The sequence below is a fragment of the Sardina pilchardus genome, chromosome 13 (genome assembly GCF_963854185.1).
Source record: "Sardina pilchardus chromosome 13, fSarPil1.1, whole genome shotgun sequence".
NCBI lineage: Eukaryota > Metazoa > Chordata > Actinopteri > Clupeiformes > Clupeidae > Sardina > Sardina pilchardus.
The window spans coordinates 19,059,891-19,082,390 of NC_085006.1; the positions used below are offsets into that span (position 1 = coordinate 19,059,891).

Below are 22,500 nucleotides of genomic sequence, written 5' to 3' on the forward strand. Positions count from 1 at the left end.
TACACACATACACGCATACATAGACACCTGCCACTTGTTGCCATAGCAGCAGTGAGTTTCTTCTGACGGTTGTGTGATTTTGGTCCACTGAAAGGAAGGGCCATCCGCTGGTCACAATTTGTTTAATAACAGGGAGCCTCGCACATGGCTGGTAATTAAAGGATTTTCACTAATGTGTCCTGATCCTCTCCACCATTGATGAAGAGCTTTTTTTGGTCATTACCTAGCTCTTGAATGTGGACTTAAGTGTCCAACCCCCCCTCCTTCCCGCCAGTCCTCTCCTCCTTCTCCACAAACATGATTATTAGCGCTCAGATGTTGATGTGCGTTGCGTGGGGGTCGACTCTGGAGGACGTTCTAAAGTAAATCTTGAAGGAGGTGATTTGAAGGGATACACAGCTAACAAGGAGCAGCTGGTTGTTTGTGGAGGGTGGGGATTCATGGAATGCCCTCATTAATACAGGGCAAGAACTAAATTGATAAGGTGTAAACAGTAGGTGTCCAAGCAACTTAAGAGTTTGGAGGCCACTTCTGTGCGTTTGTGAGGGAACCTTCATCTCCACTGAGGAAAGAAAGGAGGAGGCACAAGGACTGCCATGTTGTTTTTTGGGAGTGAGAGAGACACTCTTTGTACAGTATGTCTTAGAGGCTTGTGTAGGCTTGTAAACACCTGCACACCACAACCCCTAGTTGTGTGTGCATTGTGAGGAGACCTTCATTTCCACTGAGAAAAGGAAGGAGGAGGCATAAGACTGCCATGTTGGGTTCTTTTGAGAGAGAGGCTTCCCAGGCTGTGAGTGCCTTGTGAGGGGAGAACTGCCGAGAGTTGGACAGTGGAACTCTGTTGTAGGTCCTGCCAGAGAGACTCTTGGTGTCCAAGAGACGAGACCACATGGTACTGTAGTAGGTTGTGCTGGGAGGTCGTGCTGATCCTGACGGTCCCAGTGGCATTGTTGCACATGACCGCCCACTGCCTTGCACACGCTTCTCTCTCCTGGACATGGTCCAGCGTACTCCCATCCCCATGCATCCCCAATGGACAGCAAGACTAGCTTACTCTAGGGCACGTGCGGCCTGGTTTCAAAGGATCCGTGCCTGATCAAGAACCAGAACCAAGTCTTTTCTCCAAATCACGTCCTGGCACAGGGATCAGAAGTTTTCTCTGCTAAAGCACTTCAATGAGGGTTTGAATGCTACTGCATTCAGTAGATCTCGTGTACAGTACTACCACCGCTGCTGCCTCTCATGAGCTGATAGTAAAACTCAGTAACCTTTTATGATGGATTCTAGGATTAGTTTTGAGTGGCCTGTGTTGGGGCATTTTTTTCTCCTGCATTCTTCTCAAAAATGTCAGCGTACCAGGTTGCACGGGTGAATCCAGAAATTACGAATTTCTTAGAACAGTGTGCCAGTGAGGAATGCATCTCTCTCTAAATATGAATTTCCTATTAATACCTTGCAGACAGTCTGACCTATTGGGTAATCCAAGGGGATTTGCAGGGAAATAAGCATTTAAATCCCAGGCTTCTGGCTGCTAAGGTGGAGCGGCATAATTTTTGTGATGAGCTGGTGATTCTTTTCTTTCTTTTTCTCTTCTTTCTTTTTCCTCTTGTTCGCCGTTCTTCTTCTTCTTTTTCACTGTCTCGCCCTCCTTGTTCAGGTCTTTTTGGTCTGAGTCTCTCCCCGAGCACTTGGCATTCTGCTCGAGAGCTGCTGGTATGGCCTTGGCAGCGGACCCCTCAGCTGGAGCACACGCGGGCCAGACTCGGAGCGGAGGAGGGCCGAGGTCTTTTCACGAAGCCCGAGTAGAGTGCGAGGGAGGGTTTTCAGAAGCTTTTTATAGCGTGACGTTTGGCTAGTTGCTTCTCTTGTTTTCCCTCTGTCTATACATTGGTCCCTCAGGTGGCAAGGCTCCACCACAGTCGGGAAAACTTTTTTGTTTGTTGAAGATATTTTTTTTGTCTCCCTCCTCTACGCAGTTAGCTGTTATTATGGGGCATTTAAGTTTGTTTTGCCCCCCCCCCCCCATGAGCTCTGTTTATATCGAGGTAATGAGCAAGGTGCTTTCAAGCTGTAATTGGATATTCATTGAAGTTTTTTTTAACATTTATTTTAATCAGTTAAATGTTCGAGGAGAGCGTTTTTCACTCTTTTCTTCCCACACGCGTTCTTTTAGTACTTAGTCATGCACCCTCTCATTGTCATTGTAGCCTGCTTAGTCTGGCAAAGCTCTCCGTTTAAGTCATTTGGGGAGGAGGGCGGGTCAGTTCTCAGGCCATCTCTACACTCGAGCTGGCTCATTGACAGTTTAACAGAACCCCGGCCCTTTGGCTACTTATGCATGGCCAGTGAAGTTCCAGAGAAAAAAAATTACAATCAATCACACTTGCAAATGGGAGGTGTTATTTGGCAAACCTTTTTAATTAAATCCATCGCATACACATCATCCCATAATTTCTAATTAGCTAACTCAATTGTTTAGGCTTTTATTAAGGCTTAGAACTACCGTTTAAGCTTCAGCGGTTGTTTTTGATTGCGTGTGTGTGTGTGTGTGTGTGTGTGTGTGTGTGTGCACTGATGTGAGTGTAGCATGTTTCCTTGACTACAGCATGTGGATTGGAATGAAATGCAGGACGCCTCCTCGTTGAAAAGTGGCATGTGAAATGAAGGGCATTTACATAACGCAACAAAAGCCCCGCTCTCTAATTACCGGAGGGGAGGGGGAATATATTTTTTGTTCTGCGAGGGCTTTTTAAGCTGGTAATGCCATGTTATGGTTTTTGGACAGAAAAGAGTGTTAACTTCCTCCATTTAATCTGTGACAAGGACAAAATGGTTGCCACACGAGCTGTAATTGACTCATTAACGGCCTCTACCTCCGCGTCGCTCCCCCGCGGTCCATTTCAATGCATCTGGTTAAACAGACAGGGAAGCATGGCCAGAGCCTCGCTCCTGGGTGGCTCGCCAAATTCGCTCTGATAGAGGAGTGGGAACAATGAAGGGATGTTGTTTATGACGCGTGGGTCATGCTGTGTAGAACAGTGCAGAGGTGGCCGAAGTCTTTGAGGGTTAAATCGCTTCCATTGTGAGGATGAATAGTGTAATTCTGTGTGTGTGTGTGTGTGTCTCTGTTGGAACACCATTTTGTTAAAACTGTGCTTTTTTTTGTTTTTTTCCTTTTCCAAATTAGTTTTTTTATGTGTATAGATTTAAGTTGAATGTCTGTGCACACACACACACATCTCCATGTTAAAGTGGACGTGCACAGTTTGTGTATGTGTGTGTGCGTGTGTGTGTGCGTGTGTGCCCGTTCCCTCCCGGTGGAGATGAAGTGGCAGATGATCCAGCTGCTGCAGTGAGGGGGGCCATCTCCCTGGCAGCACTCCTCCAGGGGCCCGTCTCACCCCGGCCCAGCCCCAGCTCCGCTCAACCCCGGTCTGGTCCAGCTCACAGGCCTCCCCCGGGTCTCCCAGATAGCGGAGGAGAAAGAGGAAGTGTAGGAGGGTGGAGAAGGGGGGAGGGGGTTGGATTTAGTGTGCAGAGCCTGCTGGAGGAGCTGGAGTAGCAGTGTACAGATGGCAGTTGGGGACATCTCCAGTGTTGTCGGTTTGCCTTTTTTGTCCCTTTTTTAGCACCATCCTCTTTTTTTTCTCCATTGCCCCATCGTGTGTGTGAATCAGAGGCCTCTGTTTGACACATACATGAAGTGAGCGCTTTGGCCTCTTTTACTGAAATGTTGTTGGAGATTTGTACTTTCTCTCTCTCTCTCCACAGTATCTCTCTATCTCTTTATCTTTCTTTCCTTCTCTCTCTATTTACCTTTCCTTCCCTCTTTTCCACCTTGGGAAAACGCATATTTAGATGGTTCTCTCTTTTTGGGTGCGGCAGAGCAAACTTTAATTAAATCTGACATGTGTTGCGCTTTCTATAGAAAGTTCAAATTGGATTCATCCTCACAGCCCACGCACACACCCACACACACAGACAAACACACTCTCCCTTTCTCTTTGCACTTCTCCTTTGACACAAAGCGGAGGAATTCTGCCCTCAAAGAAGGAGGAAGAGGAGGACGAGGGAAAAGCGGAGAGTCATCGGTCCTTCTAAGGCCTCCGTGAGCCATGTCCGAGCCTTTGTAATGGGCTTATTAGATTTCTGTGTTGTCAGGGTGGGGTGGAGGGGGTTGTGCCCCCCCCCCCCCCATGACACCTCCTTCACCCCAGCCCCCTTGTGTGGTGAAGGAATTTCTTTTCAGGGTGCCGTCTGACAAGGTAGTGAAGCGTGGCCATCCCAAGCCGGACAATAACCCCAGCCGGACAATAACCCCAGTCGTTTGTCTTTGCCTCCCTTCCCACCCCCCCACCCCCCCTCCCACCTTAACGCCATCTCCTTCTGTCCTCTCTTTTCTTGACTGCTTTTCTCTGTCCTACCGTCTCGTCGCCTCCTGTTGTCCTTCTCTCCTTTCTCCCCCCATCCTCCTCTCTTTCTACCCCCCCCCCCCACTGCCCCCCTCCCTTTCCCTTTCTCCTTGTCTCTCCCTCTCTCTCTCTCTCTCCTCTTTTTCTCTCTGTCTACCTATTCTATTATATGCTCTTTCTCACTCTGCCCCTTCTCTATATTCCACCCCCCTCCCCACCCCCCACCCTCCCCCACCACCCTGTCTTGTCTCTCACAGAGATTTGCGCAGCAGACTGTGGCGGCCATGGCATCTGCGTGGCGGGCACCTGCCGCTGTGACGAGGGCTGGATGGGCGCGGGCTGTGACCAGAGGGCATGCCACCCGCGCTGCCAGGAGCACGGCACCTGCAAGGACGGCAAATGCGAGTGCAGCCCCGGGTGGAACGGAGAGCACTGCACCATCGGTAGGAGGAGGGACAGGGGTGGCAGGGGACCCATGGATGGATGGATGGACTGATGGATGGATGGATGGACGGATGGACAAACTGATGGATGGATGGATGGATGGATGGATGGATGGATGGTTGGATGTGTCAATGAATCAATATGCATTTGGGTGAACACTTGAACAAATGGATGATTGAGGGATGTATACATGCCTGGATGGAAGTGTGAATGGATTTCGTGTGTGTGTGTGTGTGTGTGTGTGTGTGTGTGTGTGTGTGTGTGTGTGTGTGTGTGTGTGTGTGTGTGTGTGTGTGTGTGTGTGTGTGTGTGTGTGTGTGTGTGTGTGTGTGTGTGTGTGTGTGTGTGTGTGTGTGTGTGTGTGTGTGTGTGTGTGTGTGTTTAGATTTGGCTGGATGGATGGGAGGATAATTGAAGGCTTGCGTGAAGTTTGCGGTTGATGGGGCTTTAGGCTGGTAATGGGAGTGGTTTTGTTGGGGGGTGTGAAGGGGTGAAATTGTGTGTGTGGGGGTGCGGGTGCGGGCTGGCTGGGGGTTGGTGTTGGGTTTGGACGTGAGCATGCTTAATTGAATTTGTGCAACGCAGCATAGCATGACCAGGTTTGCTCAAGGATCTGAGGCTTGCCTTCATGCATTTCAAATGTGGGAATGTGCAAAGGTGTCTTTTCATCGCATCTATCCTTTCCTCTCCTCATCCCCCCCTTCTCCTCCTTTTTACCCCTCCTCCTGCGTCTCCCTCCGTCCGTCTGTTCACCCAGCTTCCTTTCTGATTGGTTAATGTGGAACCCAAACATGTGCATCCTTGCAAGCAGTGCAGCCACTGGAAAGACATTCTTTTGAGGAGTCAGTTGACCTGAAAGTCAAGGAAATGTTTAGTCTGGGTCTTAAAGCACAGAAACCTTTTGAATATTCATCCTTCTTCTTTCTTGCAATCCATGAATGGACCTTAACACATTATAGAATAAGCTTTGAATGTAGAATTCAATGTATTGAATGTAGAATTCAATGTATTGAATGTCCCCAAGGTTGAGTTTGGATACAGTCTAGAAATGCATAAATCTGAGGTTTAGTAAGGTAACAGATGTAGTGATAGGGAAGAGAGAGATGCAGAGTTAGAAACGGATGGAGAGAGAGGGAGGAAGGAGATAAAGACCATTAGATTGACTTAGGTGTTGGCTAATGGTTAGGATCAGTCTCATCCTCTAAGCTCGCCTTGGCAGGCAGCCATAGAGCCAGCACTGAATTTGTTTGTGACGTGGACCAGCAAGGAGACTCTTAATATCACAGCTGAGGAAACAGCCTAAACTGTTCCACAGGTGTCCTTAAATTTAAATTTGAACGGAACCCAAACTTGTGGAAGCACCAAAGAGTTATTTTTTTTCCTTCTTGGAACTAGGTCTTAAATTCTGTACAAAAAAAGCAATTGGAGAATTGATGTGTTGGTTTCCATATATTCTGTGTTGACGTATGGTACAGTTTTCAGTCGAAGAGTTTACAAACTCAAAGGCTGGGGCTATTTATCAGTCGAGCTGTCAAAACATGCTCTCTTTCACTTGGTGAGTTGAGAACTTGCCAAATAAGAAAAAAAAATGTGGGGATAGAAAGCATCTTCTGTGTCCTTTGCCATCCGTGTGTGCCATTGATCTATTGATTTGTTTCTTTTTCTGTTTGTTTGTTTGTTGGTTTTTTTTTAGTTGGTTTTGTTTTTGTTTATTTCGTCTGAGGTCTTTTGCTCTGTGTCGGTTCTGAAGCTGTGTGTTCTTTCAAGCGGTCCAAAGCGAATGCTGTCCAGTGAAAGCCCACTCTGGGGAGAAAGCACGTCCCAGGCCCGCTCATCTGAAGAAACTCATTGTCTTTTATTCTGTTCACATATTCTCTCCGTCTCCTCCATCTCTCTCTCTCTCTCTCTCTCTCTCTCTCCCTCCCTCTCTCCCTCTCAACATCTCTGAACCAATCCCTGCAGAGTAAAGGAGCAAAAGAGAAACCCTTGCAGCAGTCTAAAGTGTGTGTGATGGGAGGGGTGTGTGGGTGTGTGTGTGTGTGAGGCGGGGGGTGAGTGGAAGAAAGCAGGAGGAAACTATACGACTCGGAGAGGGATTACCGCCATGACCTTTTAATGCTGTTTACAAGGGACAGGTAGACAGGTAAAAGCATCCCCCCCTCCTCGTCCCCCTACCCCAAGAAAAGCTCAACATTTGAGTCCCAGCGCTGAGTTTCAGTGTTTTTCCAGCGTTGCTTAGCACAGCAATTTTCTTTCTACCCCGGCGCGTGCAGGCAGCTTCAGCCGAGGAGCAGCGTCTCTCTAAAGGGCGCCGGCTCTAAGGGGGCGAAACGGCAAGCGCCGAACGCTGAGCGCTGTGAGCACCGTGTGCGCGGTATGTCGCGGCAGCCGTGCCGGTGAATGTTTTATACGCTCCGGCATGCATTATTAACGCGCGCTTCGTATCTGCCACACGGAGACGCAGCCAGCGAGCGAGCGAGCGTACACGCAGCCCCAGACCGGTGGATCCTGCTGTCAGGATGCTCGAAAAAAAAACACCCCCCCACCCCCTTTCTCCATTTTAAATCAGTTCTCATTACACTGACATACTGTAAACAAGACTTGGATTATGAGAGGAGAGGTAGGGACATTTCCCCCTCGACAGCAACCTTGAATATGCTTCACTTTGTACAGATGGAGAGATGGGGCTGGCTCTGGAGAAGCTGCGTTTTCCATTGATTTACACTCATTGTTGCTGCACCCGTGCATCACCAGCCAACTTGTTTCTCTCTCCCAGCCCAGCTTCTTTATCTGTGCATTCAGACCGAAACCATCAAAAGCGTCAAAGTCTTTGGTGAAGCTCATAGCTCGACGCTCAACCCAGTTCGGCGCCGAAAGCGTCAAAGCCATGACGTGAACATTCAAACAAACTACAAGCAGCAATCCTGCGAGTTTGACATTCTGATTGGTTGACGCCGAACCGTGTCATAGCTCATTACCATAAAGTTTACTGAGGCTCAACTTTTTTTTGACGCCTGTGACGCTCATGAAGCCACGCTCAGGCCCAGAACGCTTTTGACGGTCTTGGTCTGAACGCACAGTAAGAGTTCCGTTATAGATGCACTCTTTTGAAGGACAACCTTCAAATGTCACTGGTAGGAAAGGCCTGCTGTTTGCCTCTGTGCCCCCCCCCCCACCACTATTCCCAAATCTCCCAAATCGCCACAAAGGCCTCACAGTCCCCGCAGAGCCCTTGAGAAGATGCAGCATTGCTCCACAGATGTAGGTGCTTAGCGAAATGAAACGGATTACCCCTAAGCAAGGCAAATATATCATAGATATATCACAAATATATCACAAACACAGCAGCACATTTTAGTTTGGCTATTGGGGAATGGGCACTTTTTCTAGCCTGTGTTTTGCCATATCAGAGTGTAGGTCTTTGGCTCCTGTGATGAGATTGAATGTCTCTTTTGCTTGTTAAACAGGGTTGGATTCAGATGTTCTTTCCCATGTTTACCTTTCTCTTCAGCTGTCCTATTTTAGCTCTGTCTCTCTGTCTCGCTCTCTCCCTCTTGCACACACACACACCATACCTTTTCCACTTTCCAAGCTGTGGATATTGTGTTTGCTCTTAAATGCATGTGTTCGGTTTCCCTTGCATCTTTCCGCAGTGTGTGTGTGAGTGTGTGTGTGTGTTTGTGTGTGTGCACAAGCCGCCAAAGCTGATCAGCACGCCTAACCGTCCTGTGTGTGTATGTGTGTGTGTGAGTGCGCACGCGTGTGGTCACAGAATCAGCACTGTTCAATCCTCCCTTAAATGTCCTGTCTTTTATCTTCCCCTAAGCTCACTATCTGGATAAGGTAGTGAAAGGTATGGCATACCTCCTTCCTTCCTTACTCCCCTCCTCCCCTCTGTCCTTCTTCACTCTTTCTTTCTCTCTTTTCTTTTTTTTATTTTTTTGTTGTGAAATTTCACTCCCTCCGGCTGTAACTCAACCAAGACGTCCATAAACCATGTCCACGGGCCATATTGCTTCCTTGCTCCGACACATGCCCCCCCACCCCTCCACCCCATACACCACTCCTCCCTCACCCCACTCCTCACTCCTGCAGAAGTGTCCCGGCGTAACGAATCACCCTCCCCCATTGACTTTTGTGTCACCCTGTCATACAGCAGTTTCTACTTAGCACTTTCGCACCGGGTTGAACCATCTAATTCAGACTAGGGGCCGTCTTGGTGCTCTCTTTATCACTCTTTATCTCCCTATCCCTACCTCTCTTTCTCTCACTCCTCTATCACCCCATCTCACACCACTCCATCACCTTTCCTCACTCGTTGTATCTCTTCTCTCTCTCTCTCTCTCTCTCTCTCTCTTGCTTTCTCTTTCTCTCTCTCGCCATTACACACACATGCACACACATTTCTCTCACTCTATCTCTCCTTATCTCCCCTCTCTCTCTCTCTCTCTCTCTCTCTCTCTCTCTCTCTCTCTCTCTCTCTCTCTCTCTCTCTCGCCTCTTCTCCCCTATCTCTCTCTCTCAAATTCAAATTCAAATTCAAATGAGCTTTATTAGCATGACTGTTTTCACAATGTTGCCAAAGCTAGTGTTACAGATAACCAGGGGTGTTTGTAGTGCAGAGGGAGAGAGAGAGGGAGAGAGGGAGAGAGGGAGAGGGAGAGAGGGAGAGAGGGAGAGAGGGAGAGAGGGAGAGGGAGAGTTGGGTTGGGGCTCTGGGAGGGCTGCTGGTTGGCTGGTGCTCTTCTCTCTCTAACCTGCCTTATCCATAATGGATGAAGCCCACGAGCGTGTGCGGAGGGCCTGAGATGTGAGGCCGTGTGACGGGGGCTCTGATAGGCGCCCTAGGCAGCATCCTCTCTAATTAAACAAGGGTGCACTCCGCATGGCCCAGGCACTCCGGGGGGGGGGGGGGGGGGGGTGGTCTGGAGACCTCAACAATGCTCCTCTGACTCTCTCTTTCTCTTTCTCTCGCTCTCTCTCTTTCTCTCTCTTGCTCTCACTTTCCTTTCTCGCTCTCTCTCTTTCTCTCGCTCTCACTTTCCTCTCTCGCTCTCTCTCTCTCTTTCTCTTTCTCTCGCTCTCACTTTCCTCTCTCGCTCTCTCTCTCTTTCTCTCGCTCTCACTTTCCTCTCTAGCTGTCTCTCACTGTCTTTCTCTGTCACATGTTCTCTCTTCTTACAGCTCTCTGTCTTCAGTCTCTTCTGTTGCTGACTTCTTGTTGTTTTTTTTCTCTTTGTGCATTCTCTTTGCCACTTTTCTTGACCTGCCCTCTGACTCTCGGGTTCTGACCCTTTCTCTCGCTCTCGCTGTTTCTCTAGCTGTGCGTAAAGCAGAAACACACTCACTCACTTGCTCTCTCTGACTCTCTTGACACGCACACACGTCAGATGCTGTCACATACACACACAGACATATTCAGACACAAACACACTCACTCACACATACCCACACACATGCATGCACATCTCATCCACAGCCAGTACACCAGTACCACCTGTGCAGCCACCGGCATGGGTAATCGCCTCTGGCATTAGCTTTGGCGTTAGCCTTAGCTGCTAGCTGCCCCTGAGGCCCAGTCCCTTCCTCAGACAGCCTCTTCTCCTCTGGGACCCCCCCCCCCCCCCCCCCCACTTCCACATCCCACATCCCCATCCCCATGGCCCCCAGGCATGCTAATTACCCTGACTATGTGCCAGCACGGCCCAGCTCATCCCAGACATAGGGGAGCGTGATTTATTTATCACGAGCAGCCTGGAGAGGCCTAATAATGACAACACCCTCCACCTGCTGCTGGAGAGAGTGCCTGCCATTACTGTAGGATGGCGTGCGGCGTTTATGTACCGTGCCCACTCCAGTTAAACAGGAGCACCTAGAGTTGTTTTTTATTTTATTTATAGGAGTCGAGTTAAGAGACTTCAGTAACCGCTGCTCTAAAGCTCACACCTCTGAAATTCACGGACACATTTTTTTAAAACTCACTTCACATGCAAATCCCACTGCTACTACATTTTTAAAATGTTTTACAAAGACAGTATGCTAAAGAGATGTAGAGAGAGTATGTTGGGAGAAATTGTTAATAGTGAGTCTTTTTTATTAAAATGCTTCTGAGACTGCATTTCTTTACACAGAGTGCTAAACAAGTGTTAAACACACACACACACACACACACACACACACACACACACACACACGCACACACACACAACATCATTCAGAATATCCCCAACCACTCAGCCTTCTAACAGTCTTTCTTCATAAAACACCATCGCAGAGAAAGCCAACCTGTCTCTGCAACCTTCTCATCAGAAGACACCTTTCATCTGTGCAGTCTATTTCTCTCTCTCTCTCTCTCTCTCTCTCTCTCTCTCTCTCTCTCTCTCTCTCTCTCTCTCTCCTTCTCCTTCTCTCTGTCTCACTCTCTCTCTCTCTGTGCAGCCTTTCCTTTTCTTTTCTTTCTCACTCTGTTATTCTCTCTCTCTCTCTCTCTCTCTCTCTCTCACAAGAGCTGCTGGAGCAGCTGGGTTGCCAGTACTGTATCTATCGCTGGGAAAATGGGTCAGAGAGGAACGCGCATCTCTCCCCATCGGAGGCCTGCCGCTCGCGTGAAGAAAAGTGCATTTTAGATTTTTTTACACGCGATACCAGGATTTCCGCCCTTTCTCCGAGGCAGTAGTCGTCTAGGGGAATGGAGTCAAACGCCAGTGGATAAGTAGAAGAATGAGGGGGGGTGGGGGGGCGAGAGGAAGAAAGGGCAGGAGGAGAGGGGGAAAAAAGAAGAGAAATAATCGAGTGGAATCGGGGTGACATTGAGTGACAGGCAGCGAAGTAAAAAGATTCATTTTTGAAGGGGGAGAGAAAAAAAAGAGAAGAGGCTGTCGGTGTGTGTGTGGGTGCGTGCAGGTGTTGACGTCTGGGCTGGCTGCTTCAGCCTGCCACCTGCATTCAGACGATGAGGCGACCTCAGCTGGGTCTTATCACAGCCTCCTCCACCACCTCCTCCTCCTCCTCCTCCTCCACCTCCCCCACCTCCCTAATCAGCCTGTTGACAATGAAGACACTCGTGTCATCTCTCTCGACAAAGACATTCCATACATCCTCACATTTGAATCGGAGCAGAGCTGGAAATTCCAGCTCTCAATATTGAGCTTTTCCTAGGTAAAAAAAAAAAAAAAAAAAGCCTAATACTGTATGCTTTGAGCGTATTCAGTCAGCATCCTCCGAATCTGAGATTTAATCGCTACACCGCTACAAGGATTAGGAGGGGTGGGGGAGAAAAACTATATTGACAAGCACCTCACAACATTAGCGCTAACACTGATAATGCCTCCCTCCCCTCCCTTCCCTCCCCCTCGCCCCTCTCCTCTCCTCACCTCCTCTCCTCCTCCTGCCCTGTTCAAGGAGAATGGTGGAGTAAGTAAGTGTATGGAGTCCCCATCGCCTGATCTTATCTCTCTCCAAAGCTCACCTCCATCTATTGTGCGCCTCTAATGAGCTGTTATTGATTTAGACCCATCTCGGCACTGGGAGCTTGCCTTCCAAAGGATATGAGAGGCTTAACAAAAGGTATATTAAATGAATCACCTCGAGTCGGGCCTATTATTGCTTCTCCACTACCACTCATTATTCAAAGTTTCTTTTCCTCTGAAAATGTGTTTTTTTTTTTTATTTCTTTCTTTACAGTGGGAGAGGTGACTGTGGTAGTGCTATTCCTCTTTTTATTCCTCCTTTTCTGTCCTTCTTTCTCTCTCTGTGCATTGAAAAATGTTGCTGTTGTTTGTCAGTTTGTTTGTTTGTATGTACCGTATGTATGTTCTGTATGTGTGTATGTATGTATGTGTGTGATTTTGGCCGTTGGTTGATTTGGCTTGTGTCATTTGGTGCGTTTTTAACGTTTTTGCTGCTTTGCTCATTTTCCCGCGCAGAGGGTTGTCCGGGGCTGTGCAACGGCAACGGCAGGTGCACCCTGGGTAATAACGGCTGGTACTGCGTGTGTCAGCTCGGCTGGCGTGGGCCAGGGTGTGACACCTCCATGGAAACGGCCTGCAGCGACGGCAAGGACAACGATGGAGGTGAGATCACACCCAACTTTTATCGTGAATACATTTGAAATCATTGTTTTGACCCCAATACCAGCTTGGCTTACAACGGTTTTGACTCGCTATCTTCAACACTCAAAAGCTGTTGAGTTCGAGTGCGGCCTGGAACGATATGCCTTTGTTGATAGTAGATTAGATGGTACTCTTTGGTTGAGGGCTTGATCAAATGCAACACTTGGAAGATACCTAGGCACTCATCTGGTGAAAAAGTTCAAATGCCTTTATTGTATGGGCAGATCATGAATAGAAAAGCACTTCAACGCATTTTGGCTCAAAAGCCTCCATCAGGAAGTTCACTAAAAAACAAAAAAGCATTTAAACTTTTTCACCAGACGACTGATGTTAATGTTGAAGTTTCTCAAAGTCCGCTGAAAACCGGTGTTGTCGGCGTTCCAAGCCGAGTGGCGGTGACGGCGGGTGTCGAGCGCTGGAGGACTGTCCCAGCCTGTCCGCGCGGCTGGACTCGATGAGGCGCCTCGTCTGGCGGCCGATGCCCGGTGCCCGGTGCCCGCGTCCCTATAAGTAGATTAGATGTGTGCGGGCCTGCCTGCGCTGGCAGGTGGCCTGGCTCAGCCCCATGTGTGAATGAGGAAATCAGGTGGGGGGGGGCGTCGGGCTTGACACGTCCTGAAGCCGTGCGTATGGCAGCAGTCGCCCAGCATGCACCAGCACCAGGTGTGACCGCCACACCGCCACCCCTCCCCGCCCCCCTCCTTCACGGCGTGTCCATTCCAAAATTGCCAGCATCTCTGTCTTGTCACGAAGTGCCAAAAAAGCAACATGCGTCTGTGCCGGCTCCGGAACAAATAGAGACAGACTCCAGTTGCGTGGACAGAATCCGTGTGCTTCGGTCTCTCTCTCTCCCTCTCCCTCTAGCTCCCTGCCGTTCTCACTCTCCTCTTTTTTTAGCTCTGTCTCTCCTCTCTCACCCCCATTTATTTATCCTTTCTCTGTCCACTCTCTGTTTTCTCTCTATTCTGTCCCCTGCTCTCTCTCCTGTCTTCCTCCCTTACTCTCTCGCTGTCTTTCTCTCTCCCTTCTTCCCTCTCTCTCTATTTCTCCATCTATATATTTCTCTCTCCCTCTCTCTCTCTCTCTCTCTCTCTCACTCTCTTTCTCTCTTCCTTCTTCCCTCTCTCTCTTTTTCTATATTTCTCTCTCTCTCTCTCTCTCTGGCCCATAAAGAGGCAGGCAGGGAGGCTACAGTAGCACAGGACTGAGTGACTTCTGACAGCAGGGGTTTTATTTTTATCACCCATCTGGCCAGAAGAGGTTCCTGAGAGGGAGAGGGACAGTGTGTGTGTGTGTGTGTGTGTGTGTGTGTGTGTGTGTGTGTGTGTGTGTGTGTGTGTGTGTGTGTGTGAGCGAGATAGGGGAGTAGAGGGATAGAGAGAGAGAGTGAGACGGAGAGAGGGAGATGGAGGGAGAGAGGGAAAAAAGGGGGGAAGAGAGACTGAGAAATGACCCACTTCAGCTGGAGTAAGACGTGCAGCTCTTCATAGCTGAGCCGGCGGTCCTGAATTATTTCAGCCGAATCGCTAGAGGGAAGGAGTGCAGTGGGATGGGGGGGGGGTGAACTTGGTAGGAGAGGTGGAGGAGAGGGGGATGAATAAGGTGGAGGTGAAGAGAGGACCTGTCCTCAGGAGAGTGATGGTGGTGGTGTTAGAGGTAGAGATGGAGATGGGAGGCAGGGCACGCAGTCACCTGGCAACAGGCTTTGAGTGACGGATCAAATCATACAACTTCAGCGACAGAACAGAGTGACCACCATAATCACTTCCCTCTGTAGTGCCTGGAGAACTACCACAGGAGTGCATCTCTCTTCAAAATGTAAATAGGACCCAGAGAGGCCCATGCCAGACTGCATAGTCTCTAAGTGCACTGCCAGACTTAAGTGAAAGTCAATCAAGATCCATCTTCCTGTAAGAGAAATGTATTTGAAGTTAAGATAAGTTGAAGCCGAGCAAGTTGTTTGCGAAAGCAAATTGATGCTAATGTACTGTACTTGCGTCTCAGTGCATGAAGTCGAGTCATTTACGGCAGAGATAGATTTGTTTTTTTTCTCTGAAAGCGGAGATAAAGCTGCATACCGAATCTGAACTATTTCTGAATGTGTGTGGTGTACATATCTCTGATGTTAATTTAAGTCTAATATGAATGTGTTGACATGAATTTTAAAACGGATTCACAGTAAAAACAGGAATCTGGCCCTTGACTATCAGTCTGATTTTGAGTTCTTCCCCTTCCTCCTCCTCCTCCTCCTCCTCCTCCTCCTCCTCCTCCTCCTCCCCTTCCTCCTCCTCCTCTTCCCCCTCCTCCTCCTCCCCTTCCTCCTCCTCCTCTTCCTCCTCCTCCTCCTCCTCCTCCTCTTCCCCTTCCTCCTCCTCCTCCTCCTCCTCCTCCTCCTCTTCCTCCTCCTCCTCCTCCTCCTCCTCTTCCTCCTCCTCTTCCTCCTCCCTGCTCCAGATGGCCTGGTGGACTGCATGGACCCGGACTGCTGCCTGCAGGCATCGTGCCACACCACGTCCCTGTGCGTGGGCTCCCCCGACCCGCTGGACATCATCCAGGAGACGCAGATCTCCTCCAGCCAGAGCACGCTGCAGTCCTTCTACGAGCGCATCCACTTCCTCGTCGGCCGCGACAGCACCCACGTCGTCCCCGGCACCAACCCCTTCGACGGCAGGTGAGCGACCTCGCCGGAAAAGACCGCGTGGCGGTTTACATCGAGAATACGCATACACAAGTCCTCACGTTCATTGATAACAACTGCATACTGTAATTTCCCAACTATTAGCTGCGGCTTATACATTGATTTTGCAACATTTCTTCAGCTGTGAGGTTAATCACACGGGGGCGGCTGATATGGAATTAATATGCGTTTGTTTCTGTTAACTTCTATAAAACACTGTCCTGCGTCTTACACACAATGCGGCTAATACACAGGAAATTACTGTATGCATGTCAGATTATGGCGGGGGGAAAAAAGGCGGTTCATCATCTGTTTGGTTTTGGGAGTGACCTTTTCCTCTGACGCGGATGTTCTGTTGACGGCGTTGATGTAACTGGTGCAGAGACATCAAGCGAGTCTCTTGATCAGGCCATTAATATTGCTGCGGGCGCCGCATCGGGGTTAGTTACTTCTGACGAGCTGCTCCACATCGGCGCCCAGTGGGGACTCGCCCCGGTGGCGGGCGCACAGCCGAGGGAGTTGTCGCCGTGGCGGCGGGGACGCTCGGCGCGCCCGTTTGTAAACCAGAGCAGGGGGAGCGGGAGTTGTAGCGTCTCCCCTGCTGCCGTCCCAGACATCCCGGATCCGTGTTGATTTTCTTTTTTTTCCTTCTTCTCCCCTTCTCTTCTCTCTCGCCGCTGCCACATCACCCCTCGCACACATCACCCCACACACACACACACACACACACACACACACACACACACACACACCCGCGCAGACACCCTTCATCACTCTGAAAGCCACCGCAGAGACTCCTCTTTCTCTCGCTGTCGCTGTCTTTTTCTCTTTCTCTGTCTCGGTCTTTCTCTCTCTCTCTCTCTCTCTCTCTCTCTCTCTCTCTCTCTCTCTCTCTCTCCCTCTCTCTCTCTCTCTCTCCCTCTCTCTCTCTCTCCCCCCGGTGACAGGCAGCCACGTGCTGCTCCTGACCACTGCTGGATGCGGGCTCTTTCATATTTCCGCAGTTTTTGCTGTCACTGCGTCCCGAGTGACTGCTGACTAACGAGGTTTTTCATCAACGCAACCCCCTCCTCCTCCACACACACACACACACACACACACACACACACACACACACACACACACACACACACACACACAATCACCCCCCCCCACACACAAACACACAGACACACACACACACACACAAACACACAGACAATCATCTCCCCCCCCACACACAAACACACACACACACACACACACACACAAACACACACACAATCACCTCCCCTCACACACATACACACATACACACATACACACACCCGTACTGACTCACTCACTCACACTCTTTCTCTCACACACACATTTCTTTCTTCCTTTTTAACTCCCGCATCCATTCATCTTGTGTTCCTTTCATCTTTAATCGCTTGTGAGATTTTGTGTACCTTATTTGCATCTGCACCGCTTATGGATTTTTCTCTCATCTCGTACTTTATTATTTCCCCTGAAACAAACAAATGGGGGAAAAAGAATGTGTGTGTGTGTGTGTGTGTGTGGAGGGGGGGGCATAGTGACAAGATGTGCTAGAAGAAAATAACGTTTCAGTTTGACATCTCGGGGACACTCTGCACTCGTCTTTTATGAAAATCATCGGCGAAAAGAACAATAAAAAGAGCATACTTTTGCTCTTTTATTTTCACTCTCCCTCTCTCTCTCTCCCTCCCTCTCTCTCTGTCTTTTTTTTTTGTGCGGAGGCCTTTTATGGTGTTGTCTGGTATTTCTTTTCTACTTCATCCCCTTAAGGCAGAAGGCATAATGTGCCACAGAGGTCCTGGGGTTTCAGAAAAGCTCTATTTTTAGCCGCGGCTCGGCACACTGCTTTGTTCCTCGGGAGGAAATGGATGTTTAGAAGAGAGCCCTGTGTGCTCCGGCACCATCATGCACTTGCACTGTGGTGTGCCGCGGATCACGTTACTATCAACTTAGGAGCCCGTGCAGCTGAGCCAAGACTCGGGCATTAGCTTTAGCTGGAGAAAACTTTAATGACTTGAGAGGCCATTTGTTTTACAGCACAGACATTAAAACACAGCGGTGCGTGCGTGCACACACACACACACACACACACACACACATAGACACTGGTCCAAACATCTATGGCACTGATGCTCTGACACAGGCATAAATACATCAGTGCAGAGAGCTGAGTCTGTTTTTATATGATTGCATTTCCTTCACATCTGATCCCGTATCTTCCGAGATGATTCTAAATGAATCCTAATGTGCGATCCCCATTGGCTCCAGGCGGGGGCTTGCCAGAGCCAATGAGAGTAGTGAAATAGGAGTCCCTGCAGTGCCAGGCTGGCGTCTGGGCTCTTGGCTCGTCCACGTTCGGTTCTGCCCCCCTAATGAATCTGAACTTCTGACCTCGTTCAAATCTTGAGTCCCACAAGTTTCGTCACTACTTCTTCAAAAGGACAAAAGTGTGTGTGTGTGTGTGCCGTGTGCGTGTGCGTGTGTGCGTGCACACATCAGTCGTTTTCCTGAGCAGGAGGTCTCAGGCTTCACCAGAAAACCTCAGGAAGTCTGTGAATTTTTCAGTCACTTGATGTCAGAATGCTTGATGAATTGCCCACACTGTTCCGTAGCCCCTGAAAAAGCAAGTCAAGAGGGTGGGAAAGCGCTTCTTGATTGATACTCCTCCGATGCTCTCCTAATGCGATGTGACATTTTCCATTTATGACATTTTTGTGACATTCAGGGAGAGTGGGAGACTCTTCGCTGTTTCCTTCTGTCTCTTCATTATGAGGAAGGGGCTTTGGGCAGTGTCTCTCTCTCTCTCTCTCTCATTCTCTCGCTCGCTCGCACTCTTCCTCCCACTCACTCTGTCGCTCTTTCTCTCAATCTATCTCTCCTACCCCCTCTCTCTCTCTCTCCTCTCTCTCTCTTTCTCTCTCTCTCCTACCCTCTCAGTCGCTCTCTCTCTCAAGAAAATGCAGCATAAATAAATAAAGATGGAGAGGCCTGGCGACGTGCTTCGAGATTGGAGATCTGGACTCACCTAAAAATATCAAGCCCTTATATATTATTCATGGGAGTTATTCATTCCCCATCCCCCGTGCACTGCAACCCCCCACCCCCCAAACAACACACATGCACACACACACACACACACACACACGAGTACATACACACATACACACACACGAGTACATACACACATACACATGCAACATACACATATATGTTCAGATGCACTAACACTCACTAGAGATTAGACTTTTTAATGGAAGTCCAAAGAAGTCTCCTTGACGCACAGCAATACTCCATCTCAATCTATCCCCATATTCCCACACATCTGTGGTCATCATATTGGTCCTATTGATCCGCTCATCGTCATGAACTTCATGAGCGCTCAACCCACTTCCTCCCTATGACTCACCTGATCTCCACAGGGTCACCTGATCGTGAGGATATGGCAAAGACTGGAGTACAAAAAGTGCTCTTCCATCCCTATAGTCAAGCTACATACCATTCACAGACTAGACTTAGACACTAGCTCTCCCTCGCATTCAAATTAAAATTACTTATGCCACGGCTTGGTTGAATTCCCCATTGTCCTGTGTTCTATAAGGGTGTGCTTTCGATATACGCACAGCTATGAAGTAGTTCCATTGTTTTTGACCGTAACACACTTGAATATTAATTCGCCAAACTCGATGTGAAGTTTAAATGAACTGTCACGATGCATCCAAGCTGTAAAATACAGACGTTCAGAACATAGTAACATTCCAAAGTCTTTTGTAAAGTAGGCCGTGCTGTCTGTGTTGCTGGCTCTTGGCTAAGTGTTTGTACGTGCGAATGTGGCTGGGCCATAGCCTGGGTTTTCCCATACTGCCTTGCGCGGTGATTTCAATCCCGCTGCTAAGCCAGTCTGGAAACTAACGCCCTAATGTTCGCCTGATGTTGGCGAACCAATCACAGAACATCCGAGAAGTTTCCGTAGCCCTCTTGCGTCTACATTCGACGCCAAAGGATTTACGGCAGCCCTTAGCGTTGCATACGAACGAGTTGGGTGAGCTATGCGCATTTGATAGACATCCGTGGCGCCCAATGAACGGATCTGGGCATTTTTTCAAATACGAGAAAATGAACGTCTGGTTGCCAGACCACGTCTCATTTGAGAAGTGGGAGGCGTTAGCCAGGCTAGCTGGGCCAGGAAAGGACAAGTAAAGCATCTAAGTAAATCCAATGTGCAACAAGAACAATAAAAAGAGCATCCTTTTGCTCTTTAATTTTCACTCTCTCTCTGTCTTTTTTTTGTGCGGAGGTCGTTTATGGTGTTGTCTGGTCCAGCAGGGTCAAAGAAGCGGAGCAGCATGTTGGGCCATTCATGGTCATGTTCCTGACCAGCGCATGAAATTTGCTTGCCGTAAGACGGAGTGCATGGGCTGGTATCCGCCGTCTGCATGTCAACATGCCAGATAAGTGCACCGAAGCCCTCCGAAGCAAAGTGCCCCTGGCAGTTGTCCCCTGACATTTGAGCTGCAAGAAGTTGGATTTTTTTTTTTTTTTTTCACACACATCACATATGGTTAAAAAGAATCCGAGAAAGATCCCAGCTAACAAGAGCTCTATCTGGTTTCAAGTCTCTATCCTCCCCTCCACTTTACTCCACTCCACTCCACTCTACTACACACCAGTTCCACCCACTACCTCCTCCTCCACCCCCAAAAAAAAAAAGTAGTTTCTGTCATTACGGGCATTAATTCAGCTGCCTGGTGCAGGTCATTACTGGCCCATTAATGTTATTACTTGCTCAGCAGCTCAGGTCAAGTTGTTTGTTTGCTCCCGCGGAGTGCACTCCTCCTCCCCCCCCCCCCCCCCCCCTCTCCCCTCCTCTTCATCACTGCTGAACGAAGTTCAGAGGACGAGTGCAGAAGACTCCATTTCCATTTAGTCTGTTTCCACATACTGGAGGAAAAATGAAAAAAAGATTCCCTTGAAAAATAGAGGAAGATGTGCACTGCAGCGAAGGATAGACAGAGTCTGAATGGAAGAGGGAGAGAGAGACAGACAGAGAGAGATACAGAGAGAGAGAGAGAGAGAGAGAGAATGTGTATCATTAGGTTGGGCTTTGATGATGGTATTACATTAGCGCTAAATGGGTCCTTATCAGCTTGGTCTGGTGAGATGGTTCTGAAGCACACTTACCCAAGCCCCCAGTGCTTTAAAGATTTATAAAGTGCACATCAAGCGTAGCGGCTGCTCGATGCACTCGTGTAAACGGGCGAAAAGGCACAATGGCGTGAGACGCGGGATCGTGTCAGAAACTTGTCACAAGGCCTTTTGCGCGATCCGTGACAATGCGTCAAGCAGCTGTCCTGTTGTTTAGCCTCGACGCCACGGATGTTGTCTTCTCGTGCGAGCGTGCGAGCGTGCACACGTGCGTGGCCCTTTGTGCTGTGTGATGTTTTAATTTGCCTCCCACACCTGTGAGCTTCCGTGATACGCGTTAGTCCCCGAATCGAAGCGCGTAATGAAGGGCTTGCAGGAAAATAACTCTCAATCTACCGACGTCGAGATGAATCGTCATGTCACTCCGCACTAATAGGATTCAACACCATTATGTCGCAAACAACACCCCCCAGCCGCACGCGGAATAGCGTCTCGAAACAAAAACCCCGCAGTGAACAAACACATCCCTTTTTGTTCCACAAAAGCCTGGCCACCGAGCGATAAACATTTTCTTCCGATGCAGTCATGTCTCCTTCAACTTTTATGTGCCTCGCTCTCAGCAGCGTGATGAGTTTTGCCTGCCAAGAAGTTCAGTGATGTCTTCACGCTTTTCTCTCTCTCGCTCTTTTCCCCTCTCTCTCTCTCATTCTTTCTTTCTTTCTTTCTTTCTCTCTTTCTCTCTCACTTTCACTAATTTTCTGGCACTCAAAAGCATCCGTCTGCATTTGAAGATATTCAAATCGTTCCTTCGTGGTGGCAAACCGTCCCCTCGTGTGTCTGTGTGTGTGTGTGTTGGTGTGCATGTGTGTGCGTGTTTCACAAAGCACAGTGGGGAGAGAGAAACAGAGAGAGAAAGAGCTCCACTTTTACGCTGTAAAAATCTGAAGGTTGCTGGAAGGCCACCTCTGGCCCTATCAAAGGAGATATTCTAAAATAAACTCTTTCGTTAAACTCTCAGAGTCTCATTTGGGTGGAGGTGTGTGTGTGTGTGTGTGTGTGTGTGTGTTGGGCGGCGGTGGGTGAGGGGGTGTATTTTTTTTTTTTAAAAGCTCTTTTCAACTTGGCTGTAATTTCATTTGCAATGCGCTGTTGGGGGGGGGGGGGGGGGGGGCTGTGTGTCGGGCGGGTGTTGCGGTGGCAGGTGTGGTGTGGCGGCCACCGGATCTCCTCCTGGGTTGTTTATGACCACCGCGCCGCGGCACGGCCAAGGTCTTCCGAAGGGGAAGCGGCTGCCGGAATTAGCATAAAGCCGGGTTCCCTGGGACCCGGGTTCTCATTGGGTGAATGCTCTTGCCTCAAGTAAGGACGACGCGAGGGCAGCCACTTACACGCCAGTGTTAATTGTTTCCAGTGCGAGGCAATGTTTAAGATCCAATGCATTTAAAGCGAGCAGGGAGAGACTGCAAAGAGCGAGAGAGAGAGAGAGAGATGGAGAGAGAGGAAGGGAGGGAGAGATAGATAGAGAGAGAGAGAGGGAGGGAGGGAGGGAGGGAGGGAGGGGAAAGTATGCCCACAGTCTAATTGAAGAGAAAAGATGGAGCGATTGCTTAGGGAAATACTTTTTTTCTTTCTCCAACACTCATCACACAACTCTCTGTAATAAATAGAGCTTTTATAATAACAGTGGCGAGAG

General features: G+C 49.0%; 1 protein-coding gene across 1 annotated transcript in view; it reads left to right on the forward strand.

The window, feature by feature from the left end:
* The window catches only part of tenm4 (teneurin transmembrane protein 4), a 150,163-nt gene that overhangs the window by 64,256 nt on the left and 63,407 nt on the right, over nt 1-22,500 (forward strand). The window contains 3 exon segments of the mRNA XM_062552929.1: nt 4,673-4,858; nt 12,785-12,931; nt 15,425-15,641. Coding sequence (XP_062408913.1) covers nt 4,673-4,858; nt 12,785-12,931; nt 15,425-15,641 — 550 coding nt within the window.